Below are 22,679 nucleotides of genomic sequence, written 5' to 3' on the forward strand. Positions count from 1 at the left end.
TCTCCACAATTTATATATTTACTTTTGGAGACCTGCTTTTGCCACCTTGGGGTGGCAAGTATTAGTATACTAGACTATCTTTTACAAAAGCACAGTATAGCCTATATTTATTTTGCATCCTAGATACCTTTTTAGTCTTCAGAGGACTGAAGGGAACTTGAAGTAACAATAAACAATAATCCTTTTATTTAAGAGGGTATATTTTCATGAGCTGATCAAGTTTATAAACAGTTCTCTAAATACAAATAGAGACTTAGTTTTAAGGAAAGTGCCTAACGATGCAGTAGACTTGTGTTTATAAGCAATTTTAGTAAAAATTGAAATAATATAAAAAGTGACTAATTTTCAATAAAAACTTTTAAGATGCAAATTTTTGAATTTCTAGTGCAGACAAAATGCAAATTTTTGAATTTCTAGTGCAGACATCTTCCTAATTTTTCTCTATAATATGCAATTGTGGTGTTTGCATTTCAAAGAAATTCTTGCTCTGAAATGTTTTAACTGCTTTTGTGCATTTTGATACCTGTGGTGTTAGTATATTGTTAATGTGTATTGCAGTGAAAATTTTTTTGCATAAATTTATTGTTTGACAATGACAGGGTAAGTGTAGGGAAAATACCTAAAATGTGGCACATAATGAATTATATTTATATAGCATTCAATTTTAAAATAAAATCTAGATAACTTTAATGTACTTAGGATGAGTCATAACCAAAAAGTAAGGAAAATTGAATGTAAATCACTTTTTGCTGTATAGATGTAATACCATTCCATTATTCTTACCTTCACTTGAGAAATTTCTTTTTAATGATTCTTATTAGAATAAACATTTTGTCTTTTATATCCAGGGATTAAAGCATGCTGCCAATGCAAACTTTGGACTAAGATAAAATATTTTATACTCTTTTTCACTCATTACTTTCTGAGTGAAAATAAAAATTTTCTATTTACATATGTCTCATTGAAATGGTACTTGACTGTGCCAGTGCCAGTGCTCTGAGTCTTCCAAGTTCCTCAGCTAAGGAGTTTTGGTTAACTAGCCATACTTGTTTTGAACATGTTAGGCTCACATATTTATTAATTATTAAATGCATGAATGAATCCAATTTTATGGTGTCTAAGTTTATGCATTTGGAGTGTCCTAATTGAGAAAAACAATGTAAATTATTCAAATACATAATAAAGCAGCAGGTGCAAGTGCAAGTGAAGGTCCCTTAAAACTTTAGCCTCATTAGCTTCTTGGTAGATTTACTTCTAATGGTGTAGTAGAAATCATTCTCCCCATTTTTGAGGTAAACCCCTTGAGTAAAAATAATTTCACCAGTCTCTCCACTTATAAAGAGATTCTTTATCCTAAAGCCCTATTCCTGAACCCATACAATATAGAAGAATAGAGTAGTGAAGAATTTGTAGCCCATATACAGATACTGAGAGAGTGCCATAAAGTTTCTGAGAGAGACGATATCACAGACATCAGGAGGTGAGACTTGAGGTCAATTTTAGGGAATAGATTAAAAATAGGACTAGAGTCATGTTCATTCAGAAAACATTGTGTCACCTCAACTTTATATAATTTGAGGGACCCTCTTTTGAATAAAGAGTACATATAATAAATAAAAATAATGTAAATTTTGTGTTGGGCTATAGAAATAGACCATGCAAACAAGAGATCCAAAACATTAAGCTTCATTAATATCACCGTAATCTTCATCTTATTACAAAGTAGCAGTACCAATTTGTATACAAAATTTATTCTTTTGAGTGAGATATAGAGTATGTTCTTACTATATTGTTTGCTTTGAAATAAGCCAATGTTGACCACATGCAGAAAAATAATATTCTAAGTATTTTGAGAGACTTTTTGATATCCATTCATCATACTTTGACTGTTTTCTGTATGTACTCATAAAAAACATAAGGAAGTGCTATGTAAAATGATGAAAAGTGGAAGGTCAAGAAATAAGAATAGATTATTGTAGTGTTAGTAGTTTAATGTCTTACATATGGAAGTTAATCTTTATATAGTTCTATGGTTTTATTCTGTAATGTGGTTTGTAAAAATGAAGTACCCATCAATAATTTTTCTACTGTAAGCTGGGTGTGGTGGTACATGTTTATAATCCGAGTGACTCAGGAGGCTGAGGCAGGAGGATCACAAGTTTGAGGCCAATCCCAGCAATTTAACAAGTCCCCAAGCAAGTTAGTAAGACTCTGACTCAAGAAAAAAGGACTGATGATATGGCTAAGTGGTTAAGCAGCTCTGGATTTAATTCCCAGTACACACCATGCCAAATGTTTTCTACAATAAAAGTGTATTTAGTTGCCCAGGTAGGAAAAAAGAAATTAAAATGAGGCTCACTAATAAGTTTGTATATGTAGAATTTTATGTAGCTTGTTTATTTCATACCCAAATTGTTCTATCTATAATTATTTTTATAAAGCACATTATGCTAATTAGATATATGGATAAAGTTATGAATTTATTTTCATTTTGCATGAATAATGACTATTTCTTTACAGGAAGAACTTTTAGACTTGAAAATTGATGTTCATTAGTTACTACATGGAAGTACCCACACATGTCAATTAAGTGAATTTGCTTATAGATTAGTAATTTTTTAATATGACAATACACTGAGTGAACAAATATTAGTGAAAGGGAAAAAAGTAAGAACTCTGAGTTGGCAGCAGTAATGGACAAGATACCATTTTCCCTAAGGTAGGTTTATATTCATACAATAATTTCACTTCAAATATGTATTCTCTGAGTTCTAGTTGACTACAAAGTGGTCAAAACAAACTATAGATATTCAACACAAAATTCAAGTCCTTCTGAAGCCATTTGCTACTCCCACTTTTATTTGCCCTTGGATGTCTTTGAAGATTTAATACTATAAAATAACAAAGACAGGCATAGTCAACTATTGAGTAAATTAAACTTGATTGTTTTGCTTTTTGGTCATTTAAGTTTTTCAAATAAAGAACAGTGACAAAATATTACTGAAAATGATGGAGTTCATTAGCATATTCCCTTAATTTTAAGAGAAGAAACTAGAGTTTATAAGAAGTTAAGTGCCTTAGCTAAGGCAGAACAATATTTCAGTGAAAGAACTTGGACTAGATACTAAACTCCTCTATTCCTAACTTTATTACATCATGGTATCTCAGTTGTCCTATTGCAAAAAAAAATCATCAAAAGAATTGAGTTACTGAATGCAAAGATATATTAAATCACAAGGTGATGGAAAATACTATTAACTAATAATTATAGAGGTTTAAGGAAATTGTTCTTCAGAGAAAGTATTTTTTTAAATTTTGAAGTTGTTATGTTAGAGTTACTCCATTGTAGATAGGTTCTCCTGATTTATAAATTAAGGATAATGAAGGTTAAGTGATTTTCCTACAACAATACAAATAGTTTTAATGCAACTATGATAAATCAGCTATATAATACAGTGATTTGGAACACACACTTCATTGCCAGGCCTCTTGGATGAATCTTGACTTTTACATTAGTTATTTGGCATTGAGCAAGTCACATAACCTTTGTACCTCATTTCATCATCTGTTACAATGAGAATGACACTACGTAATTCATGAATTTTATAAGAAATAAAATGTGTAAAACACTCAAAATACTACCTACCCAAATATAAGTGCTTAATTAATTTTTCTGTTACTAAACTTTGATCCAGAGCTATATTTAATTATTGTCTATTGTGATTAACTAAGAAACCTTCATATCTTAATTTGCCCGGATAGTAGGAAAACCTGGGTTAGAATTGCCAGACAGTATTGTTTCTTAAATCACATTAAATTGTCTGTTATAAATTTCTTTTTAACTGTAGAAAAATCTAGTCCTGTCTTATTATGCCAATGTCTACCATATTTTTTTACTGAATTGTTTTAATGCTTTTGAATAGTGAGAAAAATTGAAAAACAAATTTACTTCATCTTTAAAACACATTTGGCAAAATATTATGCTCCCTTTATCATTGCACTTGCTATTTTGGCTTTTATAAGAGGTGAAAAAAAATCATTGCATTTTATTTATTTCATTTTATTCTTTTAGGCCATGTACCTGTATTTTGAGTAATTTAACTGCATAGTGGATTCTAAATAAGTTTCAATTTCCCTTGTTTGCTTCCTAGTGCTTCAGTTCAACTTTAGGGGTATCAATCGCATCCATTTTAAAACTGATTAGGCAATTTAACTTGAAATTTAACTTTGGATATGACTAAGAGAGATAAGCTTATGAAAAGAATGTGAAACATTTATCTTGTACTGCTTCTTATGTCAGTGAAGATAAAAATTTGTTTTCCTTCTGTGAATTGAAGAATCCAGTGCTATATGTGAAGGGTCAGCACTACAAAGTAAACAGGTTTTACTGGTTTCTCATGAAACACCGCAAACACTAAAATTCATGAGCATTGTAATTAACTACTTCAGATACCTTTGACTACTGGTGTGTTGGGCTTCTGTGTCTGAGGATGATCATATTCCCTGGCTTTGACCATACATGTTGTCTTTGTAGAGAGTAAAGGTTTTTTTTTTTATTTTTTATTTTTTTTTTAATATACAGATATCAAATTATTCCCTATGGAACTATTTTCCTAATATTGTGACAGCTGAATATCCATGTCCTCCTTTGGAACTCCTAACACTTGGAATACTGAGAAACTGTGAGAAAGTGTTAGTATCAGGTTTTATGAACCTTGTAGCTGGTTTAATAAATGTAGTTGTATCATTGGTGAAGAACAAAATAGTAATTCATAAAACTTCATTAAAAATGAATTGGAATTTCTGTAATAAAAAGTAATGCTATCTGTATTTAAAATAAATCCTAGAGTGATAATCACAAAATAATCAGATTTAAGATCCAAAATTGAGGTGAAATGCTATTTGGAAACTGTAATTATGGGGAAAATATGCTTAAAAATCTGTATTAATGATTTGGATGTGAAATCACTGTGGAAAATGTGTGGATAATTAGAAGGTATTATAAGCATAAATGTAAAAAAAAACAATTCAGAAAGAGGGACTACAAGGTTAGGTTCATAGAAAAGAGACAATAAAAGTAATATGTTGCATAAAAATAAAAGCTAGAATGCACCAACTAGAATGGCAAGCACTAAGATTAAATGAGACCTTAAAGATAGGAAATGTTATATGATCTGCAACACAATTGAGTGAAAGAAAATAAAAGGGAAGAGAGCCTTTGAGAGAAGCATGAAATTAAATTTAGAGATTGTTTATATTCAAACATCACATCAAAACTAGGGAATTATAGCCTCCTTAACATGTATGAATTTACTAAAAACATTTGAATATATATAGATACTAATTTCAGCAATGATTTTTTTCTTTTTCAAAAGAAAAAACAATTTTAAGATTTCTGGCTGTACTGACATTCTGGAAGGAATTAGAAAAGTTTTGCATTGGCTGGGTATGGTAGTATACCATGCCTATAATCCCTTTGACTCTGGAGAGTGAGATAGGAGGATCACAAGTTTAAGGCCAGCCTCAGGAATTTAGCAAGGCCCTCAATAGTTTATGGAAATCCTGCCTCAGAAGAAAACTTAAAAAGGACTGGGATGTATGCTCAGTGGTAAAGCTCCCTGGGATTCAATACCCAGTACTGGAAAAAAGAAAAGTTATATATTAATTAGACCAAAGGATAAAGTAAATAAATAATTGCTTTTAACATTACCTCATCTTATACTTATTGACCCTATGAAGATAATTTACACTTATATCAGTGGTACCTTCCCAAGTTTATGATGTTCAAAACATCTCCAGACATTTCCAGATGTCCCCTGTATGAATAATAAGTTTGAAAACCAGAAAAGGTATTAGAAACTCATTCCATTAATTCTAGACTTCATGAATTAATGAATTAAAAATAAGACCTTGTGAAATTATAAAGTTTGAATATAAATTATCATTAAGCTGTTCAGTTAGACTGCAAGGATATTAAAGACTAAGATGTGTTTTATGGTTTACATAACTTATCTAAAATACCCAAATTGTTGATTTATTTTTAACATTAGCATCTTTCCACCCTTGTAATGCAGTATTCAAAATAGAAAACCCAACACAAAACTAAACTGACGAATCATCATGTAATGAAAAAGTCCGTGGACTTAGAGGAAAAAAAGGCATAGATTTGCATTTTAATTATTCATTCTTTGACTTCAGTAATGATTTTTAGTTTCCCCCTTGCCCTAGTTTATTTATCTGTAAAGAGGAGAATTGAACTATATCAAACAGTTTTTAAATATCAGTTCTTGGAACTAATGTTAAGCCATGGAGAAGTTTTCATTTGACTTCTGTTAAATGAGACAGATGCAGAAATTTTAGTGAGTTCTTCATAAAGTTAAATTTGATAGATTTGAAGGACTTTTTTTCTATACTTAATGTTAAAATATAATTGTTTATATTGTAATTTTGATTTTTAGAGCATATGGTTTTCTTTCTGCTCTTCATAAAATCAAAACAATTTAAAAAAACAATACTAGTCTGTTGAATTAAAAGGTTAAGAAGTATTAGCTAGATCTCTAAGGCCTTGTTCCATAGGACAAAGAGGAATGTCTGAACATAAAAATCATAACTCTGCTATTTACTTTAGTTCAATAATATAATTAGCTGCATAAGAATAACTTGGCACATACTACCCGAAAATTTTCAAATTAAAAATAGGATGAAAGAAAGTTATATAAAAACTTAGTGTTCTTAAATGAACCTTAGAAAACCTTCAGGTAAGATGGGACTTTTGAACACAGCATGAAACTAACACCTTCACAATATCTTGGCAAAAATAAAGAAAATGAAAATAGAGGAAAACTTTTCTTAACAATGAAGCTTTATTTTCACCAGCATTGTACTTACTGAGAAATCTGTTATAGAATTTACCCATAGAATACTATTGTTAAAAAAGCACATAAAATTTTGCCTCTTCTTAGAAAACCATTTGTTGTTATAGAGAAAATAGTAAGAAACTCTTAGAAGAACTCTTCTAGTATACTCTGACTTGTGGAGAGAGGGATGGATAGCTAGTAACTTTACTTAGAATTTCCTTTGTGGCTACAGATCTGTAGTTCTTGAATTGCAGGTGTACTAGGGGCCACAAAAAGCAGAACTCTGCTACCACCTGGTGGGTAAGGAAGCTAATCTCTTTATAGACTCTGATGTAGAAATCTGAAATGGAAGGAAAGAATCCAAACTTGACTACATATTGTACCTGAAGGAGGAACGTAGACCAGATAGGATACTAGCAGTAGAAAACGGGCACCTAATTCGTAGAATTACCAAGAGAAAAACCTGGAATGAGGTTTCTTTGCTGAGATTATTCATAGCACTATTTTTTTAAGTTTCTTTTTCTTTTCATACAGATACCAAAATCTGAAAAATAAACTTACATAACTACCCTTCAAATTAAGATCTAAGAAGAAAACCTTAAAACCATGCTCTTATAAGAAAATTAGATATAAGTAGTATCTATCAGTCGTATGTTAGACCTAAAGAAGTCTTGTTAAAACCGGAATACGCAGAAAAACCAAATGAGGTCTGTCTGTGAAAAGCTTCTACAAAGAAATAGCTGAAGGAAAAATGTCAATGAGAGACGTAAAGATGACACATTTTTAGGTTTTTTTATAGTAAAACTTTGTAAATTTTTCAGATTCTGATTTGTGTTCTCCATAAAATTCAAGATTGGGTTTAATGAAACAAAAGATGAAAGTTTAGGTAATGAACTTATATCTAAAAATACATAATTTGGAATGAGAAAGGATATAAGAAAATTAATAATGATATGTAAATTTTTAAATTCCATTCATAGCAAAGAGTGGAAACCACACTGAAGGAGAAAGATGAGAGATATGGGGAAGCACTTAGAATTTTCTCTCACAATGTAAAGGAAAAGTAGGTGATATATATGGAGGGCAAATATTCAATATGTTGATACTTACGGGACCAGGAAGGAAGAGATAAGAATAAATTGAACACCAAAATTATTTTTAACCAGATACTGAAGGTGTTACTGAACTGGGACCTTCTGGGAAACTGAGGCAGTGGAAAGACACTCTCCCCTTTAAACCCCAGTTCTTGTGATCAGGTCAGAAAGATTTCAGACATGTCACTGAAGATAATAGGCATGAGTTTATTGAATGGATAGGAAAAGAGAAAGGGGACACTCCTCTCAGAGCAGAGAGGGACAATATGCCTCTCCTGCACTCCAGTTATTTGGGGATCCCAGAGAAGTTTCCAGAGAATCCCACCCAGGTCCACCTCTTGATTTTAGATGGACAGCAAAATGACATCAAACTTTTAAGTTCCCACTTTCATGACAACTCTAGGTCACTTTGACCCATGCTAACCAAATCTAATTGTATTCTTAACCACAAATTCTTACAGGTTACTCCTATGGTTAGGAGGAATTATCCTTATTTTCCTGAGTTTCAGAATCTGGTCTGTGAAAGAGTTCATAAAAGTTCCCCCATTCAGGGTAACTTGGGTTCCTCTTACCAACATTATTTGGGGCCTTCGTTTCTCCTGCCAGTAACAGGTAGTTGCTGAGGAATGTGACATATCCTGTCCACTTAAGCCAGTCAGGGCTGCAGGGCAAATTGCTTCTTAGAAAAGAAAGCATGTGGAGTTTAGCTTAGTGGGCTCATTTTATAGAATTTTTCCCTTTATCTCGTGTTCCCACCACTTGCAACTGTCTGCCCCCTATCAAAGGGATCAATTAAGATTGAGAGCCAAAATCAAAATACCAATCAAAATCTTTATTAATTACTGTAACAGTATTGTCAAGTGGCAAAAAAAGGCTTAGTTCCCCAGTGTTCCATTTCTTCCCACACCAGCCACCCTAGGCAAGAGATGGGCATAGTGGTGGTGGTGGTATCCCATTATTACCAAGGAGCAGTTAAACTGGAGAAAAGTGCCTTCTGTCTTGGGGTGGTGCCTAATTAGAAAGGTACCTGGGGTTTGAATGCAACTGTGTTTGTGAGCATGACTGGTATGTTGGTGTGTGTGTGTGTGTAGCAGGGGAGGAGGTGCTGAGTCCTTGACTGTACGGAATTACTGACTGTATGTACTAAATCCGGTATGAAGAGGATACCTACTACAATCAAGTATACCAAGCAAATCCTGTGTCTATGACTGGGTGTGAAAGATTGTCCACAATTGCACTTCTTAGGATTTACCTAAGATAAATAATCATCAAAAATTTACATAGAATAAGGTGACTGAAGTGTGATTCTAGGAAATCTTTGGAAACAATATAATTGTCCAGTGTTATCATGATTGATTAGTTGAATGGAATACACCAAGATTAGAATTACCTCTAGTCATGTAAAAATGTTCACAATATATTGTAACATAAAAACAGATTAGCCGGACATGGTGACTGCTTGCCTATAATCCCAGCAGATGGGGAGGCCAACAGGAGGATCATTGAGTTCAAAGCCAGCCTCAGCAATGGTGAGACAGAGCAACTCAATCAGACCCTGTCTCCAAATAAAATACAAAATAGGGCTGGGGATGTGGCTCAGTGGTGAGTGCACCTGAGTTCAATCCCTGATATCTCCCCCAAAACAAAACAAAAACAGGTTATAAAATAGGACACATAAATGTTATTAGTATAGAATTTATCAGTGATTTTTATTTTCTTCTTATATTTTTCCTAAATGTTCTGATAATATTTGTTGCTACATATTGAGTATTTTTAATTTAGAGAGTTTTAGAGTTCTTTGTGGTTACAAATTGATTATTTTATTACTGTGAGTTTTTCTTTCATTAATTTAAAAGTACTACAGTATTATACATGAATATATCACTGCATTATTGTATATGAATATATCACAGTGAATCCCACTTGTATGTATAATGCAAAAAAATTTTTAAAAGTGAAAGAAGAGAGACCAGAAAAGTAGAGGAAAGGGATCAGGGGAAGGATAAAGAGAGTACTGGGGAATGAAATTGAACAAATTATGTTATGTGCATATATGAATATGTCACAGTGAACCACCTATTATATATAATTATAATGCACTAATAAAAACATTTTCTAAGTACTGCAATATTTTAAAGTTATTTTAAGGAAATGGAAGGTGTTTTCCTTCAGCAGACTATCTCTGACTTTGTAATGGAAGTTATTAAAATATATTTATACTTACACTTAATTATTCCTTAATTTTAAATGCTTATTATTAAGTGAATTTTAAGTGAATAATAATGACACTAAAGAGTAAATCTTATATTTTATTTTAATATGATGAAATTCTCTAACGTACGGAAAAAGTGAAAAAATATATAGTTAACACCCCTTCTTCATTTACTGATTTAATTTACACATATTCATTTAATGTTGAAGAATTTCATAGTAATGGACAGCAGAAAAATTATCTCAACCCTTCAACATTCATATTACTTACTAATATTTTCGAGGTTAAAAACTATTTTTGAGATTTTTCCAAATTTTTGAAAACAGTAATTTGATTATTTATCCTCAGACCAAAGACAAAAATGATTGTAAATGGTATTGATCCAGTTATAGTTAGTATATAATGAAATGAATTAGGCAATTCAGAAATCAATGCATTCTTTGTTAAGCAAATAAGTAAATAAATTGTGAATCCTTTGAACCAGTTTTCATACTGTTGAAGTAATTATAGAGGTCATAAGGGGGAAGAATGTAATGAAATCTCTGCTGTTGGATTGGAATTGAAGGTATCACTATAGACTTATGCAGTAGTCTTCTATTTAAGTTTAGAAATATACATATGCATATATTTTCTAGCTCTTCTAGCTATCGAGAGGCCCTAGAAGCAATGACTGCTGTTCTCTACTAAAATGACTCATAACTCCTAGAGAAATGGTTGATTTCGGCAGAGAAGTACAAAATATGCTAGAACACCTTGTTAAAAGAAGAAGTGAAAAGGTACTTATATAATAGTGGGGCCATGCCTAAAGGACACAGGAAACCACTTGAAGGACTTCTTTCTATTGGCTATCTGTAAGGCAAGTTTAGTAACAGATAACAATAGTTTAACAGATTGTCTTAGTCCACTTGTGCTACAATAACAAAAATACTTGAGGCTGAATAATTTATATAATAGAAATTAATTTCTCACAGTTTTGGAAGTTGGAAAGTCCAGAAACAAGGCACCAGTTGCCTCAGTACACAGTGAAAACTACTTTCTGCTTTAAAATGGTGTCTGCTTCAATTCCTCTAGAGGAGATGAGCAGTATATCCTCATGTCAGAAGGTTGAAGGGCAAAGGATGACTGTAATAAAAATGATAGATTTATGTGTTGGTAAGAGTCCTCACACAATGCTAGAGGGAATGTCAAATGGTGCAGCAGTTTTGGAAAATAGTTTGTCATTTCTTCAGTAGGTTAAACATAGAGTTATCTCATGACCCAGCACTTCCACTCCCAAGAGAGTTGAGACATGTATACACATAGCAGCTTTATTTATTTCAGCACAAATGTGGAAAAACCTGATGTACATCAACTGATCAATAGATAAATAACAGGTGGCATATCCATACAATGGACTGTTATTCAACAATAAAAACAAATGAGGCATGATGTATGTAATATGGATGATGTAACAAGTCAGTCACAAGAGCACATATGGTATCATACTATTCATGTGAAATGTACAGAGTAGGTAATCTATGAAGACAAATGATAAAGCAGTGATTGCTTAGGGCTGAAGGAAAGGGGCATGTTTATGGATGGGGACAATGACTAAAGTATGTAGAGTTTCTTTGGAGGGGAATTTTTCTATAGTTGATTATGGGAGTGAATGCATAGCTGTGAATCTATTAAAGGCCATTGAATTGTGTGCTTTAAATGAGTGAATGTATGGTATATGAATTATATCTTAATACAGCTGTTTTTTTCATCTGATAATAATTTTGTAAGGTGTTTTAAGTTCAGCGAGTAAAAAGTCATATATAAAATATTATTAGTGTAATTCTCAGTGTTTTTATCTTTCATTTTCATATTTGCTGCAGTTTAAACTATTTATGAAATGTTTAAAAGAAAAGTTTGTTTGGATAGATAAATGTATATGAAGCCATTTATTTGTTCTGCATTCAGTATCACTAATCAGTAGTGTAACCACAGATATCAGAATAATTTAGAATGTAGAGTAGAGAAAGGTATTTAGAATTATCCTTAAGATGAAATCTTCCTAGGGATACACATAGAGAGCTGCATTTGGAAGTATTATTTGATTGACAGAACTACGATATTACGGACTGGGTATTGAATATAAGTGTGATATGGCTAACTGTTGTTTCATTAGTTTTTATAGACATAGTCATTGCTTTTTGTCCCTTATTTCAAATCTGTCAGATAAAAATTGATTTACAGAGTATGAGGAAGAAACAAGTTACATGTTTACTCATAGGATTTCCTTAAATTATTTACTTCCTCTACCCCATAAGAAAGCTGCAATAGAAGTAATTAATGGTTTTGTTAAGAATTGGGACTATGATAAGTAGCAGGAAGATGAAGATTATTGATATAACAAAATCTTCTTATTGCCCCCAATGGAATAATATTACTTGAGCAAAGATTTCCACATTTTAATAAAGATAATAATTTTTCTCAAATCTTAACAATTAAAGAAAAATGTATAAAACAAAGCATTTTATGAATAAATATCAATTATTTGTTACTTTAAGTTGACTAAGATAATAGTGGAAATTTAAATGGAAAAATATGATATCTTTGATAGTGTTATATACTGAAATTGTATTTTTGTTAAATTGGATCAAAAGCAAGAGCTTTACTTTCCCCTATATGGTCCTAAATAACAATTTTAATTATTTTTTCACTGAGTTGTGAAATTATATGGACATAGTGTAATGCAGAAGAGATAGAATTTCTACCATTCAAGTCCAGAAAGTTTTTCATTAATGTTACTGATGTTTTAAAGATAACTTCAGTTAGAATAGTAGGTTGAAATGTGAGCTTTTCAAAATAAGAGAAAAATTGCTTATGTTTGAGTGTTATTACGTTTGATTTTCCAGCTCCGATGAAAGGATTCCAGTTAGACTTTTTCTATTCCTTTATTTTTTGAAAAACTTTAGGCCAGAAGCAAATTTGGGTTATCTATGAGACTAGATGGGGAGGAAAATGAAAGGTAGGGGAGTTACTGACAGTTTCTTGAAGAGGGAATGTGAAGAAACTAAAGTGTGAGGGAATTTGTAAGAGAAGAAAGGGATTTTTCAGCTATTGTTTAAGAAATAAATTGAAGAATTTAAGTTGCTTTGAAATTAGTTTTCAACTGCCATCAATTTCCTCTGATCACAATAAAATTTGAGATGAGACAGTGTAGTTCAAATATTTAATACAGTTGGGAATTGTCTAACATTTTATATCAGTGATTGACATGGAAGTGTAGAGGAGAGAGAACAATCTCATCTGAAAGTGGAAGGTATTGCCGCAAAGTAGCTTTCATTGTTGTTATTTTTAATTATTGTTGATTAAGGTTTGATATTTTATTCTGTTAAATTATTGGCTGATTCATATATGACCTATCATTTTTATCACATTATTAACAATCCTTTCCCCCCCTCTTGGGGGCATTGAATATTATATTAGCTTGGGGAAGGAGAATGTAGGAAGAAATGGAGTAGAATTTGACTCCAGTATGTCTTCCTATACATGAAATAAACTCTGCAAATCTGAATTTTCTTTTTTGTCATGCATCAGTCATGTCCTGCTCTACTGTCAGCCAAAGTGATAACAATTTCTTTAAGTGAAAGTACAGAGACAGTCTTTACAGTTACCAGATGTTGGATCAGTTTTTTCAAGATTTTAATGATTATTAGTGAAAATGGCAATCATATTTTTGTTTTTTCTTTTGAACTTATCTATTGTTTCAGCACCCAAAAATAAATTTATTAGGATACCACAGGGAAAATATTCCTAGAGTAATCCTTAACAGAGTACATTGTAAGTAAATAGTCTTCAATATTATTTGTTATATAGTAGAATCATTACATGCTATTTCTATGTAATACTTCCAAAATGAAAAGGAGGAACAACTGTATAGTCTGTTATTGCTACTTCATACAGTTTTATAAAAATATTTCCTTTGACTGGATCCCTTCATTATCAACATCTTTATGAAGTCATCTTGCTAAAAACAAACCAATACTACTTAAGGGCAGAATTGATCGTGTATGGAAAATGGTCTTGGTACGTTTTGGAAGAAACCTAACCACCTTAAGACTAATCTTTCATAGATTGTAAAGATGAATCATTGGTGTTTTTGGTTTTACTGTATAAAGCAGAAATTGAGCAAGTAAATTGAAAATGTAGAGAATACAAGGATTAAGTCATTGTGCTTTTTATTCATAAAACAAGCTTATAAACATCCTTTATGATCATTATCATTCAATTATTTCAAGAAGAAATGAAATCCCAGATTTAGTAATTAGAGAATTGTGTTCAGAAATACGTACATTGCTAGAGATTTCCCAAACTGGAAAAATCCATTAATTAGATTCTGTGTATTTTTTTGTGGCAGGTAACAAATCACAAGACAGTGCATAGCAGAGATGGAAGACCTTCCTGTACCACATAACATCAAAATAAGCAATATTACATGTGACTCATTCAGATTTCATGGGAAATGGATTCAAAATCCAAAGACCCGAATTACACACTATTTCATTGACCTCAACAAGAAAGAGAACAAGAACTCCAACAAATTTAAACACAAGGTAAAAATCTAACAATATTTAGTTTGTATCTTAAATGCTTTCTAAGTATGAGGACACTTTAAAAGAAGGACCTAATGTTCTAATAATGATAACTTAGCACTGGTAAGAATAAAAATTGTATGTGATTTAAAAACCCTGTACTTCTAATGTATTTTGGAAGAAAATGAATGCTTTGCTTATTGTTAAATGAATGCAACTACATTCCTTGATATGTATCCAAAGAATTGAAATCAGCATAATGATATGGGCATTATGGCATTGCAGTATCTCTAGCAGCACAGTTCACAATAGCAAGTTATGGAACCACTTAGGAGTCAGTCAACAGATGAATGGATAAAGAAAATATGATACACACACACACACACACACACACACACACACACACACTATACACACAGTGGAGTTTTACTCAGCCCTGAAGAAGAATGAACTGATGTTATTTACTGGTAAATTGTTGGAACTGGAGAATATCATGCTAAGTGAAATAAGCCAGAGGTAGAAACTCAAGGGTCAAGTGTTTTTTTCTCATATGTGGAAGCTCAACCAAAGTAAGAGGTGGGGAGAGAAAAAGGTGAGTGGGGGGATTCCTTGAAAACAGAAGAGAGATCAGTGGAGTAGAGAAAGGGGTTTGAGGGGCAGGGAGGGGAGATGGGAAAAAGGGAGGAATGGTGGAATTGAACCTAACCAAACTTGTCTGCGTACATATATGAATATACCACAGTGAATTTCACCTTTATGTAAAGTATATTTAAATAGGTAAATTCTTCTGTTAGCTAGGAATTTGAATTCTCTTGTTTACAATTAACTAAGTTACTCTTGAATGTCCTTCCCTCCCTCCCACCTTTTTTATTTCCTTCCTTTTTATCCCTTTCTTCCCTTCTTATCCTTCCTATTCTTCCTTCTTAGGATGTTCCAACAAAATTGGTGGCAAAAGCTGTTCCCTACCCATGACTGTCCGTGGACATTGGTTTTTGAGCCCAAGAACTGAATATACAGTAGCAGTGCAGACTGCCTCAAAACAGTTGATGGTGATTATGTTGTGTCTGAATGGAGTGAAATTATAGAATTCTGCACAGCAGGTAAGAGAACTAGGTACAATACAGGGAAAATGAAATGAAACCTTAATTGTTCCCACAAAGCTAATTACCAAGAAATATTTCGATTTTGTAATTATAAAGTAAATAGGTATTGCATAGGTTAGTTTTGAATGTCAGGGACATTGTGTAACATCGAATAATATTGTATTGATTGGAGGGAACTGGGGTTCTCAGTAGTAAAACTTGAGTGATATCATCAAATTACTTCTTTGCTACATACATAGTTTGATTTTATTTACAATGAAAGCTTTGTAAATAAAAATTCATGCAGTTTGATAATGTACTCAGCATATTTTGAGCTTCATTTTCTTCTATTTGTTTCATTTTCACAGATTGAAGGAAGGAAGATAGAATTATAACATACTTCTCTAATATAGGGGAATAGAGGCAGGTCTCAATCACTAGCAGAAATGTTGTTGGATTTTTCACTTGAGTGCTGCAGGAACTTAAGAAAAAGCTAGCTCTAAACTAGTGTCCTGTTTGTGTGTCTTTGCTTCCTTAAAAAGTACCTTAATAGCCATTTGGCATTGAGAAATCTGATATAAAGAGCCTGCCCTACTGGGGAGGTTCAATCTGAATAAGACAAAAAGGCACAATCTCTTCTTCCATGTGTCACAGGTTGAGTATCCCAAGGATGAAAATATAAAATCTGAAATGCTCTGAAATTTGGAACATTTTTTAACATTAACATGGTGCTCTAAAATTTTTTTGAATTCTTGAGCATTTTAGGTTTGTGGAATGGGAATGCAACTTCAGTGATATGGAAATATTCCCAAATCCAAAAACTGAAATTTGAATACTCTGGTCTCAAGCATTTTGGATAAGTGATATTCAAACTATAATGCCTATAGTTTTTCTCTATGACTACATGAAACAGTATCATGGTATTGTCACTAAAAGGAACTACAGTTACTTGCTAAAATCCCATTTGACATTAGAGAAGGTTTGAAGTATTATTTTTTTTTAAGAAAGATCCTTTCACTTCAGAAATAGCTAGCACATGGCACACACATGTACATGTATTCATTCTATTCTATAATCTATTTAACTATGTAAGTGCATGTTGTTATCTATGTATAAGAAGGAAAATCCTTTCTTATTTTACTTTTCTTTTAGAGTGGAATCTCCCTGTAGCTCATCATGTACATCCTGTGATTCTACTAAAAATGACAAACTGCCCACTTATAAATGCACCATAACATTTTCCATAAATTATTTGACCTTTTATTTTCATGAGTAAAATCTAAGAGGAGCTTAAGCTGTTCAGAGCTATAGTTTGAGTTTGTCAGAATTATTTGGGGACTATTTTATGTAAACTTTATTCATAACTTGACCTCTATAAATTTTGAGAAGACTATTGTGAATAAATTATCTTTTAATCTAGACATCTAATTCACATATCATTTATTGAGCCCACATTTTGAACTAGACACTCTACAAGGTATTGGAAATACAATGTGATACAGTAACATAAAATAGAATGCCACAGATTAATCTACTTCTAGTTTGCAACAGAGATAAACAATACTCACCATAATAGTGTCATTTTTGTCTATATAGACAATATATATCTCCTTCTATGCATTGTCAGTTCATTGAAGAAAGAAATATCTCTTTATCTTTTAATCTGATTATCTAATTTTGTATAGTGCTTTGTATATAATATGCTCTAATATAAATAAATTCTGGTTGAGCTGGTAAAGGGTAAGTAAACAAACTCTGCTTCCATGAGCACTTTAACTAGGTTGGTCTGTTTGGGAAGTCTTTTAGTAATCTTTATGGACCAAAATTTTCCTTAGTTTCTGCTGCAGAGTTTGACGACAATTCTCAATTTTCAAAACAAAAAGTTTATTAAAAGTATCAAATTACTTTAACAGTTGTACTAGATTTTCAAGAGTCTTTTGTACTTAGAGACCATCAGCTATGAGCCAGAAACAGAGTCTCAAAGTAACTGGCTATGTGAACACTGAGCAAAATCATTAAACTTTGACAAGATTCAATTTCTGTGTCAATAAAACAGCCATATTTACTCTACCTTGTGAACCTCAGGGGTTTAGAAAATAAATGAAGCATTATTATTTCTACTTCCAGCTTTGCTTTTTCTTGCAGATTATAATTTTCTTTCATTCAATTTATCAACTGATTGAAGAAAATATGTTGTAGTACTGATGGACGTTGGATAATAAGAGTTATTGAACATGTTTGTTTCTTTAATTTCAAAGATGTTAAAAAACAGGAATATTCTAAGAAACAAAATAAACCCTACCAAGGGCTAGGGATGTAGCTCACTTGTCTAAAGAAAATGTGCCAGAAGACAGTGAATGAATGTATGTTTGTTGTTATAAATTGCAATTTACTGCTTACTTAGTTGAATTCTCTAAAGTTAATTATTAATAATATCCAATATATTAAGTGTGTAGCTGATCCTTTTGGTGATATATATTAAATAACAAGACTTTTTTTAAAAAATATTACAGACTATTCAAAAGTTCATCTAACACAGCTGTTGGAGAAGGCTGAAGTGATTTCAGGACGTATGCTTAAATTTTCTGTTTTTTATCGTAACCAGCACAAAGAATATTTTGACTATATTCGGTAAGAATAAAAAAATTTAGTGTTTTTTTTTTAACTAAAATGATTCAAATTCTAGGCTCATGCTTCCCATTACTCTACTTCTGTAAAATGCAATTCCAGATTTATGTCTGTTAGACTGGAATGTGTTAAATCTCTGGTGCTTAGATTGATGAGTATTTATTGTACATATTCCTGATTCTCACTAACTCAAATTTCCTCTGCCTCACACTACTAAATGTTCTTCCCTTTTTGTGAATGTCTTTAAGACGTTGAAAATGAGAGAATCAGAAAGATGACTATTTCATGAAGTATTACAATAATTCAGGTGGGATTTACAGATTTTTGCCTAAATTGAAAGCTCTTAGCCATTAGATCAAATTAATTATTCATGAGAACAGTCTTTTATTTTACTTTGAATTGTAGTGATTTCAACTGGATTTTTAAGGATTCCGTGTTTCTCCCTTGAAGCAGTTCTCAAGAAGTTAAAAGAACTCTATCCCATAGATAGTTTTAATATTTGCAACATTTTCATATTTGTAGAAGACAAATCAGGAGCACAAACAGGCAGATATATATTTTAAAGTGATACTGAGGGTTTCAAAATGACGAACTATATTAGTTCTAAAACTTTTACACAGAAATCCCTATAATCTTGTCATTTTTAAAAGTCTTGGTCTCACTTTAGACTTTAAAGCATTCTTAAGTTGACAGGACTATATATGAAAACTATTTAGGAAGCTTTGGTGGTCTTTTTATTTGTTCATACTTCTCTGTTTGTCTTAAATCAAGATAATTGTACTAGATTTATATTCCTGAAGTATTGCTGATGTCAATTTTAGGTGGCCACTGGAGGTCAGTATTTCTCTACAATTTTATTTGTCCTTCAGATGGGAACTGGTCTTCCATATTTGCTTCATCTGTTTTCAAAGATTCTCCCAAGAAGAAAAGGGATAATGTACATAGCACATGGAAAATGGATAAATTATTGTACACATGGCATACATATGATTCCAAATCGTAGCATGAAAGCTGTGTTATTGAGAAGAAAATTTGCCCCTGTTGAATTTGCCATAATGATAGTAGTAAATTTCGAATGTGAGGGTGATCTGCCCATCTGCCACCCCATTGATTGCCAGGGTTGATCTGGCTGGTCTGGCTGGCTAGGCAGGTGTCCCCTTCCTCCCTCACTGCTCCATGTGCATCCCTCCCAAAGGTACATGCTCGGTTGAAGAGGATGACCTTCTGAAAAAGTAGTAAATCCATGTAAATTATATTTTCAAGCAGTATAAACAAGTGTACTTGCCAAGGAATTGGTAGAATTTTTCAACATTGCTTTTTAATAATGGTTTATTAAAAACCTTTACCTCAGTGGATCTTTGTTTTCTTTTTATGCTATGAATTCTAGTCAGGACACATTTCCTTAGTTAGAGTCCCTTTAAAATGTCATATTCTTATTCAGAATGCTTAATTATGAAGGAACCTTTGAATTACCTGATAAACTTTCAAATCATTTTAAGTTTTGAAAAAACCATAAAATCTGATTTAATCCATAAGGAATGAACTCATTCAGATCTCTTGTCTCAAAAAGTATTCCAGAATGAATATTGTTTTCCCTTCCTTTAAATGAAAATACCGCTTTCTTTCTTACCGCTTTTCATGTTCAATAGGTAGCTTAATTGTCCTTCAAACTCCTTGCTGTATCTGAAATTTTTCTCTTCAGAATTCACTAAGGCCTATAGATATGTCTAGGAATTCTTGTATTTTGTGTGAGATTGTATATCCTTAAACTTGAGGCTCTGTCATTAGTAGTAGGTTATATTTCCTAACTTAAATTCCTGTTTATATATTTGCTAGTGTTATTATTTCATATTCAATAGGAAGTATAGGAACACATATGATTTATGGGTGTAATTTTATATCCTGCTTCTTTGCTGAATTCATTTATTAGTTCATTTATTATGCTTTATTATGTAAAGCATAGAAAGCTTTTACAATATTGAGGTATGTTCCTACTATTCCTAGTTTTTCTAGTGTTTGAACATGAAGGGCTGCTGCATTTGTCAATTTTTTTTTTTGCATCTGTAAGCATGTGATTTTTGTCTTTAAGTCTATTGATGTGATGAATTACATTTATTGATTTCCACATGTTGAACTATCCATGCATCCCTGGGATGAACCCCAATAATTGTGGTGCACTATCTTTTTAATATGTTTTTGTATGCGATTTGCCAGAATTTTATTGAGAATTTTTGCATCTATGTCATCAGTGATACTTGTCTAAAGTTTTCTTTCCTTGATGTGTCTTGTCTAGTTTTGGTATCAGTGTGATATTAGCCTCATAGATTGAGTTGGAAAGATTACCTCCTTTTCTATTTCATGGAATAATTTGAGGAGTATTGGTGTTAACTCTTCTTGTAGAACTCGATTGAGAATCCATTTGGTCCTGGGCTTTTCTTAATTGGTAGGCTTTTGATGGCATTTTCTGTTTCATTACTTGAATTGTTTGTTTAAATCATGTATGACCTCCTGATTCAGTTTAGGTAGGTCATATGTCTCTAGAAATTTGTCAATGTCTTCAATATTTTCTATTTTATTTTAGTATAAATTTTCAAAATAGTTCCTAAATACCTTCTGTATTTCAGTTGTTTCCATTGATATTTCCTTTTTCATCAAGTATTTTACTAATTTGAGTTTTCTCTCTTTCTCTGTTAATGTCACTAAGAGTGTATCAGTTTATTGATTTTTTTTGAAGAACCAACTTTTTGTTTTGTCAGTTTTTTCAATTGTTTCTTTTGTTTCAGTTTCATTGATTTCAACTCTGATTTTAATTATTTCCTGTCTCCTGCTGCTTTTGATGTTGATTTATTTTTCTAGGACTTTGAGATGTAATGTTAGGCCATTTTGTTGTAGGCTTTTTATTCTTTTAATGTATGTGCTCAATGCAATGAACTTTCCTCTTAGTACTGCCTTCATAGTGTCCCAGAGATTTTGATATGTTGTAATGGATTCTCATTTACCTTTAAATATTTTTTTCATTTCATCCTTGATTTCTTCTACTATCCATTCACCATTCAATTGTGTATCATTTAGTCTCTTTGTGTCAGAGTAGCTTCTATTTTTTATTTTATTGTTGATTTCTAATTTTGTTCCATTATGATCTGATAGAATGCAGGATATTACTGGTATTATTGCCATTTTTTTATATTTACTAATAGTTACTTTGTGGCATATTGGGGGTGGGGAACAGGTGGGTTTCCAAAACCAACATACCCCTGTGTTAAACCTCTCTCCACAGTTGATTTTCTCTGGTCACTTAGGCACACTCTCTATCATATAGTGTGAATTTGCCCAGCTCATTTTTTGGACCAGTCTTGGCTCTGCCAGTAAATTACTTCCCCAGCTGCCAGCTCCTGCACCTGATTGCAAAATGGTTCCTTCTGTTGTCCTCTGCATGCCGTGGAGAGATATGGCAGTTTCCCTCCCATACATGGATGCTGTGCAGCACAGCTTACTGTTTTTTCAATCATTGTCTCTGATCTCCAAGTTCTTTGTACCCCTACCACTTCCTCACAAGAAGGAGTTCCTTAATTCCTTTATTTCTTTTACTGCATTCATATAGTGACTGTTCTACTTTGTGCCTCCAGCCACTATTGCAGCTGTGTGGCTGGGGATCTTTCCCTCTTATTTTATTATGTAAGACCTCATAAGTCCTGGGGACTCTGTTTTTAGTGTCCAGAATTAAATTCCAGTAAAGTCCCTCCTAATTCTTTTTTTTGGGGGCAGGGCGATTCTTGGTGATTGAACCACTCAACCACTGAGCCACATCCCCAGCCCTATTTTGTATTTTATTTAGAGACAGGATCTTACTGATTTGCTTAGTGCCTTGCCTTGCTAAGACTGGCAATCCAGCAAAATAAAATTGCTGAACTCGCAATCCTCCTGTCTCAGCCTCCCAAGCCACTGGGATTACAAGTGTCACCATCATGCCCGGCTAGTCCCCCCTAATTCTTGATAATTTGCCTGCATTGTTGAAAAGCTGCCTGTCTGCTTTTCTTGGTTCTCACCACAGATCTGCCATAGAAGTGACTCCTCTATTCTGCCATCTTCCTGCCTCTACTGGGTTTTCTTTTTACCTCTTATATTCTGGACTTGGCTCTAGAGAAGCTGGCAATCTAGAATGCCAATGGACACAGACCAAAAATAAAAAAAATAAAATAAAATAAAACAGTTGCTAATTTTATACAAAGAACCAGGAAAGCAGC

At 32.4% G+C, this 22,679-nt stretch overlaps 1 protein-coding gene across 1 annotated transcript in view; it reads left to right on the forward strand.

The window, feature by feature from the left end:
• Positions 1-22,679, forward strand: part of Phyhipl (phytanoyl-CoA 2-hydroxylase interacting protein like) — a 65,442-nt gene that overhangs the window by 29,243 nt on the left and 13,520 nt on the right. The window contains 6 exon segments of the mRNA XM_047552304.1: positions 14,551-14,568; positions 14,571-14,746; positions 15,653-15,686; positions 15,689-15,766; positions 15,769-15,825; positions 18,321-18,438. Of these exon segments, the coding sequence (XP_047408260.1) occupies positions 14,551-14,568; positions 14,571-14,746; positions 15,653-15,686; positions 15,689-15,766; positions 15,769-15,825; positions 18,321-18,438 (481 nt within the window).

Source organism: Sciurus carolinensis, chromosome 5 (assembly GCF_902686445.1).
Source record: "Sciurus carolinensis chromosome 5, mSciCar1.2, whole genome shotgun sequence".
NCBI lineage: Eukaryota > Metazoa > Chordata > Mammalia > Rodentia > Sciuridae > Sciurus > Sciurus carolinensis.